Genomic DNA, 20,382 nt, shown 5'->3' with positions numbered 1-20,382 from the left:
AGCATAAGGTGTAAGTTGCTTATGCCAAAGGGCAAGGAAAGATTTTAAGAATATTTTCAGTCCTGGCCACTGTGGCTCAGTTGGTTAGAGCATTATCCTGTGCAACCAAAAGGTTGCCAGTTTGCAAAAGACCTAAATAGACACTCTTCAAAGTGCACATACTGATGGCCAAGCGACATATGAGAAAATGCTCAAAGTCACTACCATCAGAGAGATGCAAATTAAAACAACAATGAGATATCCCCTCACTCCTGTCAAATGGCTACCATCAACAAATAACAAATGCTGGTGAGCATGTGGAGAAAAGGGAACCCTAGTACACTGCTGGCGGGAATGCAGACTGGTGCAGCTATTATGGAAAACAGCATGGAGTGTCCTCAAAAATTAAATATTGAACTGCCATTTGACTCAGTGATCCCACTTCTGGGAATATACCAAAAACACCAATCAGAAAAGAATGTATGCATCCCTATGTTCATAGCAGCACAATTTACATAGCTAAGATCTGAAAACATCCCAAGTGCCTATCAGTAGATGAGCAGATAAAAAAGTTGTGGTACATTTATACCATGGAATACTATGCAGCAGTGAAAAAGAAGGATCTCATATCCTTTGAGACAGCATGGAGGGACCTGGAGAGTATTATGCTAAGCGAATAGCCAGTCAGAGAAACACAAGTATCACATGATCTCACGCATATGTGGAATCTAATGAACAAATAAACTGGACAAACTAAATCCAGAAACACAGAAGCATAGAACAGACTGTTGAACCTCCGAGGGAGGGTGGGGAAGGTAGGGAAGTGGGAAGTGGTCAAAGAACTTGTATACAGATATGAATAACCCATGGAAACAGGCAATAGGGTTGTGAAGGCCTGGGGTGAGGGGGGGGGGGGACGTTGAAGGGGTCAATGGGGGGAAAAGGGGACATATGTAATACTTTCAACAATAAAGATTTAATTTTAAAAATAAAATAAAAATTTGAGTTTTAAAGACCAAAAAATAATAAGTTGCCAATTTGATTCCAGTCAGGGCACATATCTAGGTTTCAGGTTCCATCCCCAGTGCAGGCACATAAAGAATCAATGTTTTCTCTCTCTGTATCTCTCTCTCTCTCTCTCTCTCTCTCTCCTCATCAGGAAGAAACACATTCTGAGTCCTGTGCCACGCTGTGTAGAGAGACCCTTGTGGGAGTTTCGGCTTTCCCTTTTGGCGTTTCAGAACGGAGAAGAGCATCTGCTGCTGGTGAGTCCGGAGACGGGAACAAGTGGGTGCAGGAGGCCGGCGTGAGGAAGACCTGTGGGTTCCTGAGCACCTGAGCAGTGCCCCGCTGACAGACATGTACCTCTAAAGGGAACCCAAACTCGGGATTGGCTTCTCTTAGAACACAAGCGGTTAATTATGTTTTCCTGTCTCCCGTCCAAACCTTCAGTCACCTAAATGCCCTATCAAAGTTTAGATATCCAGATCTAACCCCGAGGAGTCAGGAAGGGGAAACGTTTGTATGGGGTAAAGCCAAGGGGAAGGTCCTCAAACACCCGCTGCACAGAGTTGCCCAGAGCCGTGGGCGGTAACAACCTCGCTTTTCTGTGCAGCGGCCCTGGAAGGTCCCAGTGGGCACTTCAGGGAATTCTCATTCGGATTCAGGTTATTTTAGGGCACATGCTTTCATTATGGTTTGGGGCCTTCTGAGCCATCAAATGCTTTTGCTAAACTTTTGGGAACCAGGATGTCAACCTGAACAAAGCGGCTGACATGGCCTCCCAGTGCTGGTCAGAAAGTGCATGTGGACTCCCTTCCCTTATGTCTCAGTGAGGCCGGGTTTGTGTACAGGCGGAGACAGGTGAGAATGTGTGTGTAAAGGAGGACAGGGGTGAGGTTAGAGCCGTGGGCCTGAATCCCAGATACTCAGAACCAGATTGATTGGATCTTCCTTAATCGGCCTCGAGAGAGCCACCCACACACAGTATTAGCAGGTGGTCCAAAGTCACCCAGTCCCTAATGGAGACCAGGCCAGTATTTAGTTATTTAACAGCTTTAGCCACGGACTGGGGATACATGGCGACATTCACAGGGAGATGATAGTAATAAAGAATTGAAATCTTCCAAATGTGTGTTAATTTGCAACTGAGTTGAAAAAATTCATGGTACTGCCTTACTGTTTTTTTATATTGTGGAGGTCATTTCAGCCACTTGGTTTCTGCTAAGATCAGTGCCTTAAAGGATTTTTTGTTTGTTTGTTTTTTGTTGTGTTTTGTTTTTAATACACTTTATTGATTTTTTTACAAAGAGGAAGGGATAGGGATGGAGAGTTAGAAACATCAATCAGCTGCCTCGTGCACACTCCCCACTGGGTATGAGCCCGCAACCAAGATACATGCCCTTGATGGGAATGGAACCTGGGACCCTTGAGTCCGCAGGCCGACGCTCTATCCACTGAGCCAAACCGGTTAGGGCTTAAAAGATTTTTTAATAAAAAACTGCCTTGGAAATGCTATCACTGGTTAAGGGCTATTAGTTTATCCAATCAACAAGGTTTTTTTAACCTTTTCAATAGCAAGTGATTGCTGTTTGTGCCTAGCAAAATTAACACTCTATGTTTTTGTTTTTTTTCAATCCTCACCTGAGGGTATTATCTCATTGCCTTTTAGAGCACCGAAGAGAGAGGGAAAGACCTAGAGAAACCAGGATGTGAGAGAAACACATCCATTGGTTGCCTCCCGCTCAGGCCTGTCCAGGGCCCAGGAAGGGGAGGAGTCTGCACCAAGCTAGGTGCCCTTGACTGCAATGGAACCCCAACCCTTAGGTCTGCAGGCTGAGGTTCTATTCACTGAACCAAACCGGATAGGGCTCAACCCTAGAGATTTAAAAGAAAATAAATGCCCCGCCAGCATGGCTCAGTGGTTAAGTGCAGACCTATGAACAAAGAGGTCACTGGTTGGATTCCCGTCAGGGCCAGCATCAGGGCTGTGGGCTCCATCCTCCATGGGGGTATGCAGGAGGCAGCAAATCAATGATTCTTTCTCATCATTGATGTTTCTATGTCTCTCTCTCCTTCTGCCTACCTCTCTGAAATCAATAGAAATGTGTTTTTTTTTAAATATATTTATTGATTTTTTACAGAGAGGAAGGGAGAGAGATAGAGAGTTAGAAACATCGATGAGAGAGAAACATAGATCAGCTGCCTCCTGCACATCTCCCACTGGGGATATGCCCCCAACCCAGGCACATGCCCTTGTCCGGAATCGAACCCGGGACCTTTCAGTCCGCAGGCCGACGCTCTATCCACTGAGCCAAACCGGCTTCGGCAGAAATGTGTTTTTAAAAATGAGTGGGGGTGGGGGGTAGGATGGGGGTTTAATGGGAGGGATGAGGACACATTTGTAATACCTTAACTAATAAAGAATTCAAAAAATAAGTAAATATATAAATGGTGGCAGGATCAAGAGAGAATACCAGGGGCGAATTAGATCATGCTTATTAACACTTAATCCTCTCTGGCTTCAGGAAAGCACTGAAAATCCTCTTACTCTGGTTCATCCCTCCCCCCTGGGGGCGGAGCCACTGGACGTAGGTGGGCGTGGTTAATAACTCGGTCCTGGTAATGGTGTATATATACCAGGGTCAGGTCACGGCTCCCACAGTCCCGTGCCAGACTGTTCTAGGCTGGGAGAGCTTTGAGGGAGGTTCTCCTTTCGCTTTCGGCGCTACGAACCAGACAAGAGACGTCTGCTCCTGGTGAGTCCAGAGATGGGACCGAGTGGGTTCGCGAGGCCAGAGTGAGGGAAGACCTGTGTGTTCCTGAGGGCCTGCTCTGTGCCCGCCAGAGAGACACATACCTCGGAAGGGAATCCAGACTGGGGTAGGGCATATTTAAAACGCAGGCGGTTGCTAGTCGCCGCCGCCAGAGCCTGGGAGACGATGCATCACTGTCAGCGATACCGCTCCCCCGAGCCACACCCGTACCTGAGCTACCGATGGAAGAGAAGGAGGCCTTACAGTCGGGAGCACGAAGGGAGACTGCGCTACCCATCTCCATGGGAGCCTGCACCCTGGAGATCTCGGTCCAGAAGCCATGACCGCTTACCCTACCAGAGGCGGTACCTGGAGCGCCGTGACAGCGCCACATACCGATGTGAGGAGCGGAGCCCATCATTTGGAGAGGGCTACTATGGGTCTTCACGTTCCCATCACCGACCACGGTCCCGGGATAGAGAGCCGTACCGGACTCGCAAACATGCCCACCATTGCCATTGCCACTGCCACAGACGCCGCCCCAGGTCTGGTAGCAGTGCCTCCTCGAGCAGCCAACAGAGCAGTACGTGCAGCAGCCGGAGCGTGGAAGATGACAAGGAGGGCCACCTGTTGTGCCGGGTGGGCGATTGGCTCCAAGAGCGATATGAGATTGTGGGGGACCTGGGCAAAGGCACCTTTGGCAAGGTGGTGGAGTGCTTGGACCATGCCAGAGGGAAGTCTCAGGTTGCCCTGAAGATCATTCGCAACGTGGACAAGTACCGGAAGGCTGCCCGACTAGAAATCAATGTTCTCCAAAAAATCAAGGAAAAGGACAAAGAGAACCAGTTCTTGTGCGTCTTGATGTACGACTGGTTTAACTTCCACGGCCACATGTGCATCGCCTTTGAGCTCCTGGGCAAGAACACCTTTGAGTTCCTGAAGGAGAATCATTTCCAGCCTTACCCCCTACCACATGTCCGGCACATGGCCCACCAGCTCTGCCACGCCCTGAGATTCCTACATGAGAACCGACTGACCCACACAGACTTGAAGCCAGAGAACATCCTGTTTGTCAATTCTGAGTTCGAAACGATCTACAATGAGCACACGGGCTGTGAGGAGAGGTCAGTGAAGGACTCCAGCATCCGAGTTGCTGACTTCGGCGCTGCTACCTTTGACCATGGGCATCACACAACCATTGTGGCCACTCGTTATTACCGCCCACCTGAGGTGATCCTAGAGCTGGGCTGGGCACAGCCCTGTGACGTCTGGAGCATTGGCTGCATTCTCTTCGAGTACTACCGGGGCTTGCCACTTTTCCAGACCCACGAAGACCCAGAGCATTTGGTGATGATGGAGAAGACCCTAGGGCCCATCCCATCACACATGATCCACCGTACCAGGAAGCAGAAATATTTTTACAAAGGGGCCCTGGTTTGGGATGAGAACAGCTCTGATGGCCAGTATGTGATGGAGAACTACAAACCTCTGGAGAGTTACATGCTCCAAGACTCCCTAGAGCACGTGCAGCTGTTTGACCTGATGAGGAGGATGTTAGAGTTTGACCCTGCCCAGCGCATCACACTGGCGGAGGCCCTGCTGCACCCCTTCTTTGCTGGCCTCGCCCCTGAGGAGCGGTCCTTCCGCACCAGCCGCAACCCCAGCAGATGGCAGGCACAGGCCACTACATGAGGAGATGGAACTGGGCTGCCTGGCCCTCTCTCTCCAACTCCTAACCGCTGGGCCCCAGGGCCAGAGCCACCCAAGGAACAGTGCAATGTGAAGGAAGGCAGGTGCCTGCAAGGGCGAAGACATGCCCAGCTGCCAGAAAGCACAGATTTGACCCGAGCTACTTATATGTTGTAAAGTTAAAATAAAGTGTTTCTTACTGCTTGCGAAATTTTAAATTGTGTTCATGAGAGAAAAGTGCACTTTGTCAGGGCACATATCTAGGTTTCAGGTTCCATCCCCAGTGCAGGCACATAAAGAATCAATGTTTCTCTCTCTGTATCTCTCTCTGTATCTCTCTCTCTCTCTCATCAGGAAGAAACACATCCTGAGTCCTGTGCCACGCTGTGTAGAGAGACCCTTGTGGGAGTTTCGGCTTTCCCTTTTGGCGTTTCAGAACGGAGAAGAGCCATCTGCTGCTGGTGAGTCCGGAGGTGGGAACAAGTGGGTGCGGGAGGCCGGCGTGAGGAAGACCTGTGGGTTCCTGAGCACCTGAGCAGTGCCCCGCTGACAGACATGTACCTCTAAAGGGAACCCAAACTCGGGATTGGCTTCTCTTAGAACACAAGCGGTTAATTATGTTTTCCTGTCTCCCGTCCAAACCTTCAGTCACCTAAATGCCCTATCAAATTGTAGATATCCAGATCTAAGCCCCGAGGAGTCAGGAAGGGGAACGTTTGTATGGGGTAAAGCCAAGGGGAAGGTCCTCAAACACCCGCTGCACAGAGTTGCCCAGAGCCGTGGGCGGTAACAACCTCGCTTTCTGTGCAGTGGCCCTGGAAGGGCCCAGTGGGCACTTCACCAGGGAATTCTCATTCGGATTCAGGTTATTTTAGGGCACATGCTTTCATTATGGTTTGGGGCCTTCCTGAGCCATCAAATGCTTTTGCTAAACTTTCGGGAACCAGGATGTCAACCTGAACAAAGCGGCTGACAATTGCCTCCCAGTGCTGGTCAGAAAGTGCATGTGGACTCCCTTCCCTTATGTCTCAGTGAGGCCGGGTATGTGTACAGGCGGAGACAGGTGAGAATGTGTGTGTAAAGGAGGACAGGGGTGAGGTTAGAGCCGTGGGCCTGAATCCCAGATACTCAGAACCAGATTGATTGGATCTTCCTTAATCGGCCTCGAGAGAGCCACCCACACACAGTATTAGCAGGTGGTCCAAAGTCACCCAGTCCCTAATGGAGACCAGGCCAGTATTTAGTTATTTAACAGCTTTAGCCACGGACTGGGGATACATGGCAATATTCACAAGGAGATTGCCGGAAGCCGGTCCATCCTTGCTACTTGACACAGTCACTGCAGGGAAGAAACATCTGCACTGCATATGTTTCAAGGGACCTGGCGTCTATGACATACTGTTCTTAATATGTTTGCTCACCTTCTTGGCGCTATGTGTTTTAACCAAGGTCACCTCTCTGAGAAAGGTTGTTTCTCCAGGTAGGGATTGTTCCCTGATGTCAGGGAGGGAATAAAACCCCTTAACTAAATGTCAGGCGGGTAGTTAATCACTTTAAGTACCAAGCTAGGTGCCCTTGACTGCAATGGAACCCAAACCCTTAGGTCTGCAGGCTGAGGTTCTATTCACTGAACCAAACCGGATAGGGCTCAACCCTAGAGATTTAAAAGAAAATAAATGCCCCGCCAGCATGGCTCAGTGGTTAAGTGCAGACCTATGAACCAAGAGGTCACTGGTTGGATTCCCGTCAGGGCCAGCATCAGGGCTGTGGGCTCCATCCCCCATGGGGGGTATGCAGGAGGCAGCAAATCAATGATTCTTTCTCATCATTGATGTTTCTATGTCTCTCTCTCCTTCTGCCTACCTCTCTGAAATCAATAGGAATGTGTTTTTTTTTTAAATATATTTTATTGATTTTTTACAGAGAGGAAGGGAGAGAGATAGAGAGTTAGAAACATCGATGAGAGAGAAACATAGATCAGCTGCCTCCTGCACATCTCCCACTGGGATATGCCCCCAACCCAGGCACATGCCCTTGTCCGGAATCGAACCCGGGACCTTTCAGTCCGCAGGCCGACGCTCTATCCACTGAGCCAAACCGGCTTCGGCAGAAATGTGTTTTTAAAAAATGAGTGGGGGTGGGGGGGTAGGATGGGGGTTTAATGGGAGGGATGAGGACACATTTGTAATACCTTAACTAATAAAGAATTCAAAAAAATAAGTAAATATATAAATGGTGGCAGGATCAAGAGAGAATACCAGGGGCGAATTAGATCATGCTTATTAACACTTAATCCTCTCTGGCTTCAGGAAAGCACTGAAAATCCTCTTACTCTGGTTCATCCCTCCCCCCTGGGGGCGGAGCCACTGGACGTAGGTGGGCGTGGTTAATAACTCGGTCCTGGTAATGGTGTATATATACCAGGGTCAGGTCACGGCTCCCACAGTCCCGTGCCAGACTGTTCTAGGCTGGGAGAGCTTTGAGGGAGGTTCTCCTTTCGCTTTCGGCGCTACGAACCAGACAAGAGACGTCTGCTCCTGGTGAGTCCAGAGATGGGACCGAGTGGGTTCGCGAGGCCAGAGTGAGGGAAGACCTGTGTGTTCCTGAGGGCCTGCTCTGTGCCCGCCAGAGAGACACATACCTCGGAAGGGAATCCAGACTGGGGTAGGGCATATTTAAAACGCAGGCGGTTGCTAGTCGCCGCCGCCAGAGCCTGGGAGACGATGCATCACTGTCAGCGATACCGCTCCCCCGAGCCACACCCGTACCTGAGCTACCGATGGAAGAGAAGGAGGCCTTACAGTCGGGAGCACGAAGGGAGACTGCGCTACCCATCTCCATGGGAGCCTGCACCCTGGAGATCTCGGTCCAGAAGCCATGACCGCTTACCCTACCAGAGGCGGTACCTGGAGCGCCGTGACAGCGCCACATACCGATGTGAGGAGCGGAGCCCATCATTTGGAGAGGGCTACTATGGGTCTTCACGTTCCCATCACCGACCACGGTCCCGGGATAGAGAGCCGTACCGGACTCGCAAACATGCCCACCATTGCCATTGCCACTGCCACAGACGCCGCCCCAGGTCTGGTAGCAGTGCCTCCTCGAGCAGCCAACAGAGCAGTACGTGCAGCAGCCGGAGCGTGGAAGATGACAAGGAGGGCCACCTGTTGTGCCGGGTGGGCGATTGGCTCCAAGAGCGATATGAGATTGTGGGGGACCTGGGCAAAGGCACCTTTGGCAAGGTGGTGGAGTGCTTGGACCATGCCAGAGGGAAGTCTCAGGTTGCCCTGAAGATCATTCGCAACGTGGACAAGTACCGGAAGGCTGCCCGACTAGAAATCAATGTTCTCCAAAAAATCAAGGAAAAGGACAAAGAGAACCAGTTCTTGTGCGTCTTGATGTACGACTGGTTTAACTTCCACGGCCACATGTGCATCGCCTTTGAGCTCCTGGGCAAGAACACCTTTGAGTTCCTGAAGGAGAATCATTTCCAGCCTTACCCCCTACCACATGTCCGGCACATGGCCCACCAGCTCTGCCACGCCCTGAGATTCCTACATGAGAACCGACTGACCCACACAGACTTGAAGCCAGAGAACATCCTGTTTGTCAATTCTGAGTTCGAAACGATCTACAATGAGCACACGGGCTGTGAGGAGAGGTCAGTGAAGGACTCCAGCATCCGAGTTGCTGACTTCGGCGCTGCTACCTTTGACCATGGGCATCACACAACCATTGTGGCCACTCGTTATTACCGCCCACCTGAGGTGATCCTAGAGCTGGGCTGGGCACAGCCCTGTGACGTCTGGAGCATTGGCTGCATTCTCTTCGAGTACTACCGGGGCTTGCCACTTTTCCAGACCCACGAAGACCCAGAGCATTTGGTGATGATGGAGAAGACCCTAGGGCCCATCCCATCACACATGATCCACCGTACCAGGAAGCAGAAATATTTTTACAAAGGGGCCCTGGTTTGGGATGAGAACAGCTCTGATGGCCAGTATGTGATGGAGAACTACAAACCTCTGGAGAGTTACATGCTCCAAGACTCCCTAGAGCACGTGCAGCTGTTTGACCTGATGAGGAGGATGTTAGAGTTTGACCCTGCCCAGCGCATCACACTGGCGGAGGCCCTGCTGCACCCCTTCTTTGCTGGCCTCGCCCCTGAGGAGCGGTCCTTCCGCACCAGCCGCAACCCCAGCAGATGGCAGGCACAGGCCACTACATGAGGAGATGGAACTGGGCTGCCTGGCCCTCTCTCTCCAACTCCTAACCGCTGGGCCCCAGGGCCAGAGCCACCCAAGGAACAGTGCAATGTGAAGGAAGGCAGGTGCCTGCAAGGGCGAAGACATGCCCAGCTGCCAGAAAGCACAGATTTGACCCGAGCTACTTATATGTTGTAAAGTTAAAATAAAGTGTTTCTTACTGCTTGCAAAATTTTAAATTGTGTTCATGAGAGAAAAGTGCACTTTGTCAGGGCACATATCTAGGTTTCAGGTTCCATCCCCAGTGCAGGCACATAAAGAATCAATGTTTCTCTCTCTGTATCTCTCTCTGTATCTCTCTCTCTCTCTCATCAGGAAGAAACACATCCTGAGTCCTGTGCCACGCTGTGTAGAGAGACCCTTGTGGGAGTTTCGGCTTTCCCTTTTGGCGTTTCAGAACGGAGAAGAGCCATCTGCTGCTGGTGAGTCCGGAGGTGGGAACAAGTGGGTGCGGGAGGCCGGCGTGAGGAAGACCTGTGGGTTCCTGAGCACCTGAGCAGTGCCCCGCTGACAGACATGTACCTCTAAAGGGAACCCAAACTCGGGATTGGCTTCTCTTAGAACACAAGCGGTTAATTATGTTTTCCTGTCTCCCGTCCAAACCTTCAGTCACCTAAATGCCCTATCAAATTGTAGATATCCAGATCTAAGCCCCGAGGAGTCAGGAAGGGGAACGTTTGTATGGGGTAAAGCCAAGGGGAAGGTCCTCAAACACCCGCTGCACAGAGTTGCCCAGAGCCGTGGGCGGTAACAACCTCGCTTTCTGTGCAGTGGCCCTGGAAGGGCCCAGTGGGCACTTCACCAGGGAATTCTCATTCGGATTCAGGTTATTTTAGGGCACATGCTTTCATTATGGTTTGGGGCCTTCCTGAGCCATCAAATGCTTTTGCTAAACTTTCGGGAACCAGGATGTCAACCTGAACAAAGCGGCTGACAATTGCCTCCCAGTGCTGGTCAGAAAGTGCATGTGGACTCCCTTCCCTTATGTCTCAGTGAGGCCGGGTATGTGTACAGGCGGAGACAGGTGAGAATGTGTGTGTAAAGGAGGACAGGGGTGAGGTTAGAGCCGTGGGCCTGAATCCCAGATACTCAGAACCAGATTGATTGGATCTTCCTTAATCGGCCTCGAGAGAGCCACCCACACACAGTATTAGCAGGTGGTCCAAAGTCACCCAGTCCCTAATGGAGACCAGGCCAGTATTTAGTTATTTAACAGCTTTAGCCACGGACTGGGGATACATGGCAATATTCACAAGGAGATTGCCGGAAGCCGGTCCATCCTTGCTACTTGACACAGTCACTGCAGGGAAGAAACATCTGCACTGCATATGTTTCAAGGGACCTGGCGTCTATGACATACTGTTCTTAATATGTTTGCGCACCTTCTTGGCGCTATGTGTTTTAACCAAGGTCACCTCTCTGAGAAAGGTTGTTTCTCCAGGTAGGGATTGTTCCCTGATGTCAGGGAGGGAATAAAACCCCTTAACTAAATGTCAGGCGGGTAGTTAATCACTTTAAGTACCAAGCTAGGTGCCCTTGACTGCAATGGAACCCCAACCCTTAGGTCTGCAGGCTGAGGTTCTATTCACTGAACCAAACCGGATAGGGCTCAACCCTAGAGATTTAAAAGAAAATAAATGCCCCGCCAGCATGGCTCAGTGGTTAAGTGCAGACCTATGAACCAAGAGGTCACTGGTTGGATTCCCGTCAGGGCCAGCATCAGGGCTGTGGGCTCCATCCCCCATGGGGGGTATGCAGGAGGCAGCAAATCAATGATTCTTTCTCATCATTGATGTTTCTATGTCTCTCTCTCCTTCTGCCTACCTCTCTGAAATCAATAGGAATGTGTTTTTTTTTTAAATATATTTTATTGATTTTTTACAGAGAGGAAGGGAGAGAGATAGAGAGTTAGAAACATCGATGAGAGAGAAACATAGATCAGCTGCCTCCTGCACATCTCCCACTGGGGATATGCCCCCAACCCAGGCACATGCCCTTGTCCGGAATCGAACCCGGGACCTTTCAGTCCGCAGGCCGACGCTCTATCCACTGAGCCAAACCGGCTTCGGCAGAAATGTGTTTTTAAAAAATGAGTGGGGGTGGGGGGGTAGGATGGGGGTTTAATGGGAGGGATGAGGACACATTTGTAATACCTTAACTAATAAAGAATTCAAAAAAATAAGTAAATATATAAATGGTGGCAGGATCAAGAGAGAATACCAGGGGCGAATTAGATCATGCTTATTAACACTTAATCCTCTCTGGCTTCAGGAAAGCACTGAAAATCCTCTTACTCTGGTTCATCCCTCCCCCCTGGGGGCGGAGCCACTGGACGTAGGTGGGCGTGGTTAATAACTCGGTCCTGGTAATGGTGTATATATACCAGGGTCAGGTCACGGCTCCCACAGTCCCGTGCCAGACTGTTCTAGGCTGGGAGAGCTTTGAGGGAGGTTCTCCTTTCGCTTTCGGCGCTACGAACCAGACAAGAGACGTCTGCTCCTGGTGAGTCCAGAGATGGGACCGAGTGGGTTCGCGAGGCCAGAGTGAGGGAAGACCTGTGTGTTCCTGAGGGCCTGCTCTGTGCCCGCCAGAGAGACACATACCTCGGAAGGGAATCCAGACTGGGGTAGGGCATATTTAAAACGCAGGCGGTTGCTAGTCGCCGCCGCCAGAGCCTGGGAGACGATGCATCACTGTCAGCGATACCGCTCCCCCGAGCCACACCCGTACCTGAGCTACCGATGGAAGAGAAGGAGGCCTTACAGTCGGGAGCACGAAGGGAGACTGCGCTACCCATCTCCATGGGAGCCTGCACCCTGGAGATCTCGGTCCAGAAGCCATGACCGCTTACCCTACCAGAGGCGGTACCTGGAGCGCCGTGACAGCGCCACATACCGATGTGAGGAGCGGAGCCCATCATTTGGAGAGGGCTACTATGGGTCTTCACGTTCCCATCACCGACCACGGTCCCGGGATAGAGAGCCGTACCGGACTCGCAAACATGCCCACCATTGCCATTGCCACTGCCACAGACGCCGCCCCAGGTCTGGTAGCAGTGCCTCCTCGAGCAGCCAACAGAGCAGTACGTGCAGCAGCCGGAGCGTGGAAGATGACAAGGAGGGCCACCTGTTGTGCCGGGTGGGCGATTGGCTCCAAGAGCGATATGAGATTGTGGGGGACCTGGGCAAAGGCACCTTTGGCAAGGTGGTGGAGTGCTTGGACCATGCCAGAGGGAAGTCTCAGGTTGCCCTGAAGATCATTCGCAACGTGGACAAGTACCGGAAGGCTGCCCGACTAGAAATCAATGTTCTCCAAAAAATCAAGGAAAAGGACAAAGAGAACCAGTTCTTGTGCGTCTTGATGTACGACTGGTTTAACTTCCACGGCCACATGTGCATCGCCTTTGAGCTCCTGGGCAAGAACACCTTTGAGTTCCTGAAGGAGAATCATTTCCAGCCTTACCCCCTACCACATGTCCGGCACATGGCCCACCAGCTCTGCCACGCCCTGAGATTCCTACATGAGAACCGACTGACCCACACAGACTTGAAGCCAGAGAACATCCTGTTTGTCAATTCTGAGTTCGAAACGATCTACAATGAGCACACGGGCTGTGAGGAGAGGTCAGTGAAGGACTCCAGCATCCGAGTTGCTGACTTCGGCGCTGCTACCTTTGACCATGGGCATCACACAACCATTGTGGCCACTCGTTATTACCGCCCACCTGAGGTGATCCTAGAGCTGGGCTGGGCACAGCCCTGTGACGTCTGGAGCATTGGCTGCATTCTCTTCGAGTACTACCGGGGCTTGCCACTTTTCCAGACCCACGAAGACCCAGAGCATTTGGTGATGATGGAGAAGACCCTAGGGCCCATCCCATCACACATGATCCACCGTACCAGGAAGCAGAAATATTTTTACAAAGGGGCCCTGGTTTGGGATGAGAACAGCTCTGATGGCCAGTATGTGATGGAGAACTACAAACCTCTGGAGAGTTACATGCTCCAAGACTCCCCGGAGCACGTGCAGCTGTTTGACCTGATGAGGAGGATGTTAGAGTTTGACCCTGCCCAGCGCATCACACTGGCGGAGGCCCTGCTGCACCCCTTCTTTGCTGGCCTCACCCCTGAGGAGCGGTCCTTCCGCACCAGCCGCAACCCCAGCAGATGGCAGGCACAGGCCACTACATGAGGAGATGGAACTGGGCTGCCTGGCCCTCTCTCCAACTCCTAACCACTGGGCCCCAGGGCCAGAGCCACCCAAGGAACAGTGCAATGTGAAGGAAGGCAGGTGCCTGCAAGGGCGAAGACATGCCCAGCTGCCAGAAAGCACAGATTTGACCCGAGCTACTTATATGTTGTAAAGTTAAAATAAAGTGTTTCTTACTGCTTGCAAAATTTTAAATTGTGTTCATGAGAGAAAAGTGCACTTTGTCAGGGCACATATCTAGGTTTCAGGTTCCATCCCCAGTGCAGGCACATAAAGAATCAATGTTTCTCTCTCTGTATCTCTCTCTGTATCTCTCTCTCTCTCTCATCAGGAAGAAACACATCCTGAGTCCTGTGCCACGCTGTGTAGAGAGACCCTTGTGGGAGTTTCGGCTTTCCCTTTTGGCGTTTCAGAACGGAGAAGAGCCATCTGCTGCTGGTGAGTCCGGAGGTGGGAACAAGTGGGTGCGGGAGGCCGGCGTGAGGAAGACCTGTGGGTTCCTGAGCACCTGAGCAGTGCCCCGCTGACAGACATGTACCTCTAAAGGGAACCCAAACTCGGGATTGGCTTCTCTTAGAACACAAGCGGTTAATTATGTTTTCCTGTCTCCCGTCCAAACCTTCAGTCACCTAAATGCCCTATCAAATTGTAGATATCCAGATCTAAGCCCCGAGGAGTCAGGAAGGGGAACGTTTGTATGGGGTAAAGCCAAGGGGAAGGTCCTCAAACACCCGCTGCACAGAGTTGCCCAGAGCCGTGGGCGGTAACAACCTCGCTTTCTGTGCAGTGGCCCTGGAAGGGCCCAGTGGGCACTTCACCAGGGAATTCTCATTCGGATTCAGGTTATTTTAGGGCACATGCTTTCATTATGGTTTGGGGCCTTCCTGAGCCATCAAATGCTTTTGCTAAAATTTCGGGAACCAGGATGTCAACCTGAACGAAGGCGGTGACAATGGCCTCCCAGTGCTGGTCAGAAAGTGCATGTGGACTCCCTTCCCTTATGTCTCAGTGAGGCCGGGTTTGTGTACAGGCGGAGACAGGTGACAGTGTGTGTGTATAGGAGGACAAGGGTGAGGTTAGAGCCGTGGGCCTGAATCCCAGATACTCAGAACCAGATTGATTTGATCTTCCTTAATAATAAAGTGTTTCTTACTGTTTGTAAAAAAAAAAAAGAAAGAAAGAAAGAAAGAAAAGAAAAGAAACACATCCTCGAGGGAGGGTTTAAAAAAAAAGAGAAAATTTTCAATTGTGTTCATGAGAGAAAAGTGCACTTTGTTCCTATCAATTTTACAAGAATTTATTTGAGCCAAACTGACAGCATATACTGGGGAGCAAGATCTTTCAAATGCTGGGGAAAATTAATTTCTTTTATACATTTGACATTAAGGAGGGAACTATAAGGAAGATTATAGGAAGGTGGGAGAAAGCAAGGCAGGAATCCGATTACAGGTTAAGATTATGTGCTTTCTGTCTGGCGTGACTCATTGGTTGAGCATCAAACTATGAACCAGGAGGTCAAGGTTTGATTCCTGGTGAGGGCACATACCTGGGTTTAGGTTGCAGTTGCTTGCGAGCTTGATCCCAGTGAGGGGACATGCAGGAGGCAGCAGATCAATGCCTCTCTCTCATCAGTGATGTTTCTCTCTCTCCCTCTCCCTCTCTCTCTCTCTCTATATATATATATCTATTATGTTGAACACATCATGTGTGGGGGGTCTGATTACAGGATAGTTAAGATTATGTGCTCTCTTGAGGGTGGTCATGCTTTAAAACAGTGGTTCTCAACCTTCTGACCCTTTAAATATAGTTCCTCATATTGTGACCCAACCATAAAATTATTTTTGTTGCTACTTCATAACTGTAATGTTGCTACTGTTATGAATCGTAATGTAAATATATGATATGCAGGATGGTCTTAGGTGACCCCTGTGAAAGGGTCGTTCGACTGCCAAAGGGGTCGCGACCCACAGGTTGAGAACCATTGCTTTAGAAGGAAGGATATGCAAAGAGGCATTTCAAAGGTGTGTGAACCTAGATACAAAGGAACAATGGCCAGGGCTTGCTTAAGACAAAGATAAGCTTTTTACTAGAGGAGTTATATCCCTGAGCATGACTAGCCACCGTGACCTGCCCAGTTAGGAATTTATGATTAGATCACCCTGTGATGTTACTTTCTAGAGAACCCCATTTTTTACCCACATTCCTAATGTTATATGAGTTATGTGGAAATGTACAAAATGATCTTTAGGTTCATAATTCATACACTGACAGCACTGTCACTTTCCCGTTGATGATGCTCAATAAGCCAAAGCAGAAATTGTCTCTGAGGCAACTTAGAGCCCAGCACTAAGTCTAAGGAAGAAAACAAAAACAAAAACCTGCCATTGCTCCTAATCACAGATCCAATCCCTCCAGCATGTAAAAATTGTGGATGTAAAAATGAGCCCTATGGAAAGTAACCTCAGAGGGTGATCTGATCATAAATTCCTAACTGGGAAGGTCATGGTGGGTAGTCACACCCAGGCATATAACTTTTTAGTAAAGGTTTATCTTTGCCTTAAGAAAGCCCTGTCCATTGCCTCTGTGCATCTAGGTTAACACACCTTTGAAATAAAACCATAACCACCCTCAAGAGAATATGTAATCTTGTCAACTTCCTGTCATCCAATCCCTGCCTTGCTTTTTCCTACTTCAATATAATCTTTGTTACAATTCCATAGTTAATGTTAAATATACAAAAGAAGTTGAAAAGCTGTCATTTTGGGAAGCATTTTTTTTTTATCTTGCTCCCAGCATATGTTGTCAGTTTGGCTCAAATAAATGCTTATAAAAATTCTCTACAGGTTTGGACTTTTCTTGACAAAATAAACCAGTGGCATCTTGATTGGTAAGAAAATGAGACACTGAGTGAAATGGTAGATAGAATCTTTGACCTTAGAGAAAATCCTCACCCACCTGGAGCCTAGCTGCTCCTTCCTCTTTCTACCCTCCACTGTCTTGTGAAATAATAATCAAAAGTTTCTGACCCACCCTAACCAGTTTGGCTCAGTGGGTAGAGCATCGGCCTACAGTCTGAAAGGTCCCAGGTTAGATTCTGGTCAAGGGCATGTACCTTGGTTGCAGGCACATCCCCAGTAGGGGTTGTGCAGGAAGCAGCTGATCGATGTTTCTCTCTTATCGATGTTTCTAACTCTCTATCTCTCTCCCTTCCTCTCTGTAAAAAATCAACTATATATATATATATATATATATATATATATATATACGCACACACACACACACACACACACACATATATATAATTTCACTAGAGGCCCGGTGCACAAAAATTTGTGCACTCAGTGGGGAGGGAGGATCCCTCAGCCCGGCCTGTGCCCTCTCGCAGTCTGGGACCACTCAGGGGATGACCACCTGCTAGCTTAGGCCCGCTCCCCAGGGGATTGGGCCTAAGATGGCAGCCTGGCAGCCCTTGGGGGATGTCCACTTGCCAGCGGGGAGCAGGCCTAAACTGCAGTCGGACATCCTTAGCACTGCGGGAGAGGCTCCCACCACCACCGCTGTACTGACAGCCATCAGCCTGGCTTGTGGCTGAGCAGAGCTCCTCCCATGTGAGAGCGCCCTGACCACCAGAGGGCAGCTCCTGCATTGAGCGTCTGCCCCCTGGCGGTCAGTATGTGTCATAGTGACCAGTCATTCCCAGTCCTCTGCTGTTAGGGTCAGTTTGCATATTACCTTTTTACTATATAGGATAGAGGCCTGGTGCATGGGTGGGGGCTGGCTGGTTTGCCCTGAAGGGTGTCCCGGATCAAGGTGGGGGTCCCACTTGGGTGCCTGGCAGCCCTGGATGAGGAGATGATGGCTGTTTGCAGCTGGTCACACCCCCTTCAGGGTGGGGATCCCCACTGGGATGCCTGGCCAGTCTGGGTGAGGGGCTGAGGGCCACTTTCAGGCTGGTGGGCGACTGAAGCTTCCAACCTCTCCTTTTTTTCTTTTTTTTTTATTCTGGGATTTATTTACCTTCTATGGCTGTCACTGGAGCTGAGAGCTGGCTTTAGCTCTGAGGCTCGGCTCCAACTCTGAGACCTCAGCTGCTTAAAGCAGGCATCTGGGTTTGTTTGGCTTCTATAATTGAAACACTGTTGCAACTCCAGCTCTGAGGCCCGGCTGGCTGAAAGCAGGTATCTAAGGTTTGTTTAGCTTCTATAATTGCAACATTGTTTCTTAGAGTGCAGCTCAGAGGCCAGCAGCGGCAGGCGGGGAACCTTGGCTTCCTCCATCACTGGAGCAAGCAAGCCTCCTGTTCACTTCAGCTGCCTGGCTACCGGCTGCCATCTTGGTTGGCAGTTTATTTGCGTATCACCCTGATTAGCCAATGGAAAACATGTTGGAAGTACGGTTAATTACCATGTTTGTCTATTATAAGATAGGATTTTTTTTTTTAAGTTTCTGACCCTGGCCCAGACAGTGGCTCAGTTTGTTGAGGATGGTCCCTTGCACACAGAGGTCACTGATTTGATTCCCGGTCATGGTGCATGGCTAGGTTTCAAGCTTGATCCCCAATAGGGGCGTGCAGGAGGGAAATGACGGATCTTTCTCTTTCATGGATGTTTCTCTCTCCCTCTCCCTTACTCTCTCTAAAAATCATTAAAAACATATTTTAAAAATAAATAAATAATAATTATGTGTTGTTGTTGTTTTTTTATTTCTGACCTGGTCAGGTAGCTCAATTGCTAGAGCATCATTCCAGTATGCCAAGAATGTAGGTTCGGTCCCAGACAGGACACATACAAAAATCAACCAATGAATGAATAAATAAGTGGAACAACAAATTGATATTTCCCTCTCGCTCCCTCGCTTGCTCTCGCTCTACCTTCCTCTCAATCAATAAAAACTTTTTTAAAAGTTTCTTTCTAGAGACCCAAGGAACAGCTACAAGGCCTTGAAAGACCAAGGATGAAAGCACCAGACTATACTACACTTGGCATTTATGAAAAGAAGAGGAAAAGGGAAGGCAGAGGTATAGGAGGGGCTGGTAGCGGTGTAGAAGGGACAATGTACTTACTATTGCCAGTCAGGTATTCTATCGGGCTTGGTTGAAGTAAACAGAAGGCACTTTATTTTCAGCAGAAAATGCCTTAATATGGAGATATAGGTCCTTTAAAAAATCCTTTGAGGGATTGGAGAAGCAGCGTCTCTGCTGTATCCCAGAAATGACTCCAAGAATGAGACTACTACACCCTCCCACCAGGGAAGCTTCAGAAAGGGGAGGGATGAAGACTCATTGCTGAAACTGTTGAGTTTAAGAACACAGTGCCCTATCCCTGGCCAGTGTGGCTCAATTGGTTGGAGTATAGTCCCCTATCCCGAAAGACTGTAAGTTTGATTCCCGATCAGGGCACTGTGCATATGGGAGGCAACTGATCTGCTTCCCTCCCTCCCTCCTTTCTCTCTCTCTCTCTCTCTCTCTCTCTCTCTCTCTCTCTCTCTCTCTCTCTCTCTCTCTCCCCTCTTTCTAAAATCAACACACATATCCCCAGGTGAGGATTCAAAAACAAAAAAAACTCATATTGCCCTAGTTATGATCCAGGAATTGGCTGTTGCCTGGTGAAGGGATGCTGGGCACTGCTGCAGAAAACCCAACATCCCATGACTGTGCTGGCCAGCAACAGCCAAAGCAGCCAGGAGATGGCCCCTGCCTCACTTCTACTTTCCAAGTCTCTTGGGTGTGCAAATTATTGATACATCAAAATTTATTAGGCCGAAACCGGTTTGGCTCAGTGGATAGAGCGTCGGCCTGCGGACTGAAAGGTCCCAGGTTCGATTCCGGTCAAGGGCATGTACCTGGGTTGCAGGCACATCCCCACTGGGAGATGTGCAGGAGGCGGCTGATCGATGTTTCTCTCTCATCGATGTTTCTGACTCTCTATCTCTCTCCCTTCCTCTCTGTGAAAAATCAATAAAATATATTTTAAAAAAAAATTTATTAGACTCACTCCTAGCTGCAATAAAATCTGGAAAACAGTTTTTAGATTTCCAGCCTTTGCAGTTTAACAAGTTATATAACAAGGAGATAGTATGTAAGTCAGCCATATCCATCACAAGTGTTTATGAATCTACATTTTTTTTAAATTTCCTTGGTAATAAGTAGAGAGAAAGGATTCTGAGCCAGGAGCAGCACAAGAATGAAACAAAAGTCTGTTTCAGACTTTTTCATTTTATAAACCAATTGTGACATAAGGGGAGCAGAGAACTTTTTATATTGTCACATTAAGGACATTACCAGTTGCTATTTACTATAACCATCATTTCATAAAAAAAGTAACATTTGTAACACCGAAAAGGTGGGAAGGTTAGAATCTCAGAATTTAAAAACTGGATAAACTTGCCCTGGCTGGTGTTGCTCTATAGTTAGAGCACTGGCCCTTGCATTAAAGGGTCACTGGTTTGATTCCCGGTCCAGAGCATGTACCCGGGTTGCAGGTTTG

The 20,382-nt window shown here is 49.3% G+C and overlaps 3 protein-coding genes and 1 long non-coding RNA gene across 4 annotated transcripts in view; all 4 read left to right on the top strand.

Moving 5' to 3' along the window:
* LOC118651342 overlaps positions 1-18,897 on the top strand; it is a 19,156-nt gene extending 259 nt beyond the window's left edge. The window contains exons 2-5 of the long non-coding RNA XR_004966204.1: positions 5,778-5,884; positions 10,004-10,110; positions 14,229-14,335; positions 18,801-18,897. This is a non-coding gene — a long non-coding RNA (uncharacterized LOC118651342). The remainder of the gene's footprint in view (positions 1-5,777; positions 5,885-10,003; positions 10,111-14,228; positions 14,336-18,800) is intronic.
* LOC118651339 (dual specificity protein kinase CLK3-like) lies at positions 3,435-5,620 on the top strand. Its single transcript, XM_036300389.1, has one exon. It carries the CDS (start codon positions 3,921-3,923, stop codon positions 5,424-5,426), a length of 1,506 nt encoding a protein of 501 aa, XP_036156282.1. The 5' UTR covers positions 3,435-3,920; the 3' UTR covers positions 5,427-5,620.
* Positions 7,610-9,847, top strand: LOC118651338 (dual specificity protein kinase CLK3-like). Its single transcript, XM_036300388.1, has one exon. It carries the CDS (start codon positions 8,147-8,149, stop codon positions 9,650-9,652), a length of 1,506 nt encoding a protein of 501 aa, XP_036156281.1. The 5' UTR covers positions 7,610-8,146; the 3' UTR covers positions 9,653-9,847.
* On the top strand, positions 11,837-14,072 carry LOC118651337 (dual specificity protein kinase CLK3-like). The gene has a single exon (XM_036300387.1). It carries the CDS (start codon positions 12,374-12,376, stop codon positions 13,877-13,879), a length of 1,506 nt encoding a protein of 501 aa, XP_036156280.1. The 5' UTR covers positions 11,837-12,373; the 3' UTR covers positions 13,880-14,072.
* Positions 18,898-20,382: the final 1,485 nt, after the last annotated feature.

This window comes from Myotis myotis, unplaced genomic scaffold (genome assembly GCF_014108235.1).
Source record: "Myotis myotis isolate mMyoMyo1 unplaced genomic scaffold, mMyoMyo1.p scaffold_m19_p_3, whole genome shotgun sequence".
In the NCBI taxonomy this organism is placed as follows: Eukaryota; Metazoa; Chordata; class Mammalia; order Chiroptera; family Vespertilionidae; genus Myotis; species Myotis myotis.
Note: the sequence above shows the minus strand (reverse complement) of the source record. Positions and strands in the feature narration are given on the sequence as shown.

What these genes read in the sequence shown, in the direction of transcription:
- LOC118651339 (XM_036300389.1), top strand. Translation starts at nt 3,921, where the DNA reads ATGCATCACTGTCAGCGATACCGCTCCCCCGAGCCACACCCGTACCTG.
- LOC118651338 (XM_036300388.1), top strand. Translation starts at nt 8,147, where the DNA reads ATGCATCACTGTCAGCGATACCGCTCCCCCGAGCCACACCCGTACCTG.
- LOC118651337 (XM_036300387.1), top strand. Translation starts at nt 12,374, where the DNA reads ATGCATCACTGTCAGCGATACCGCTCCCCCGAGCCACACCCGTACCTG.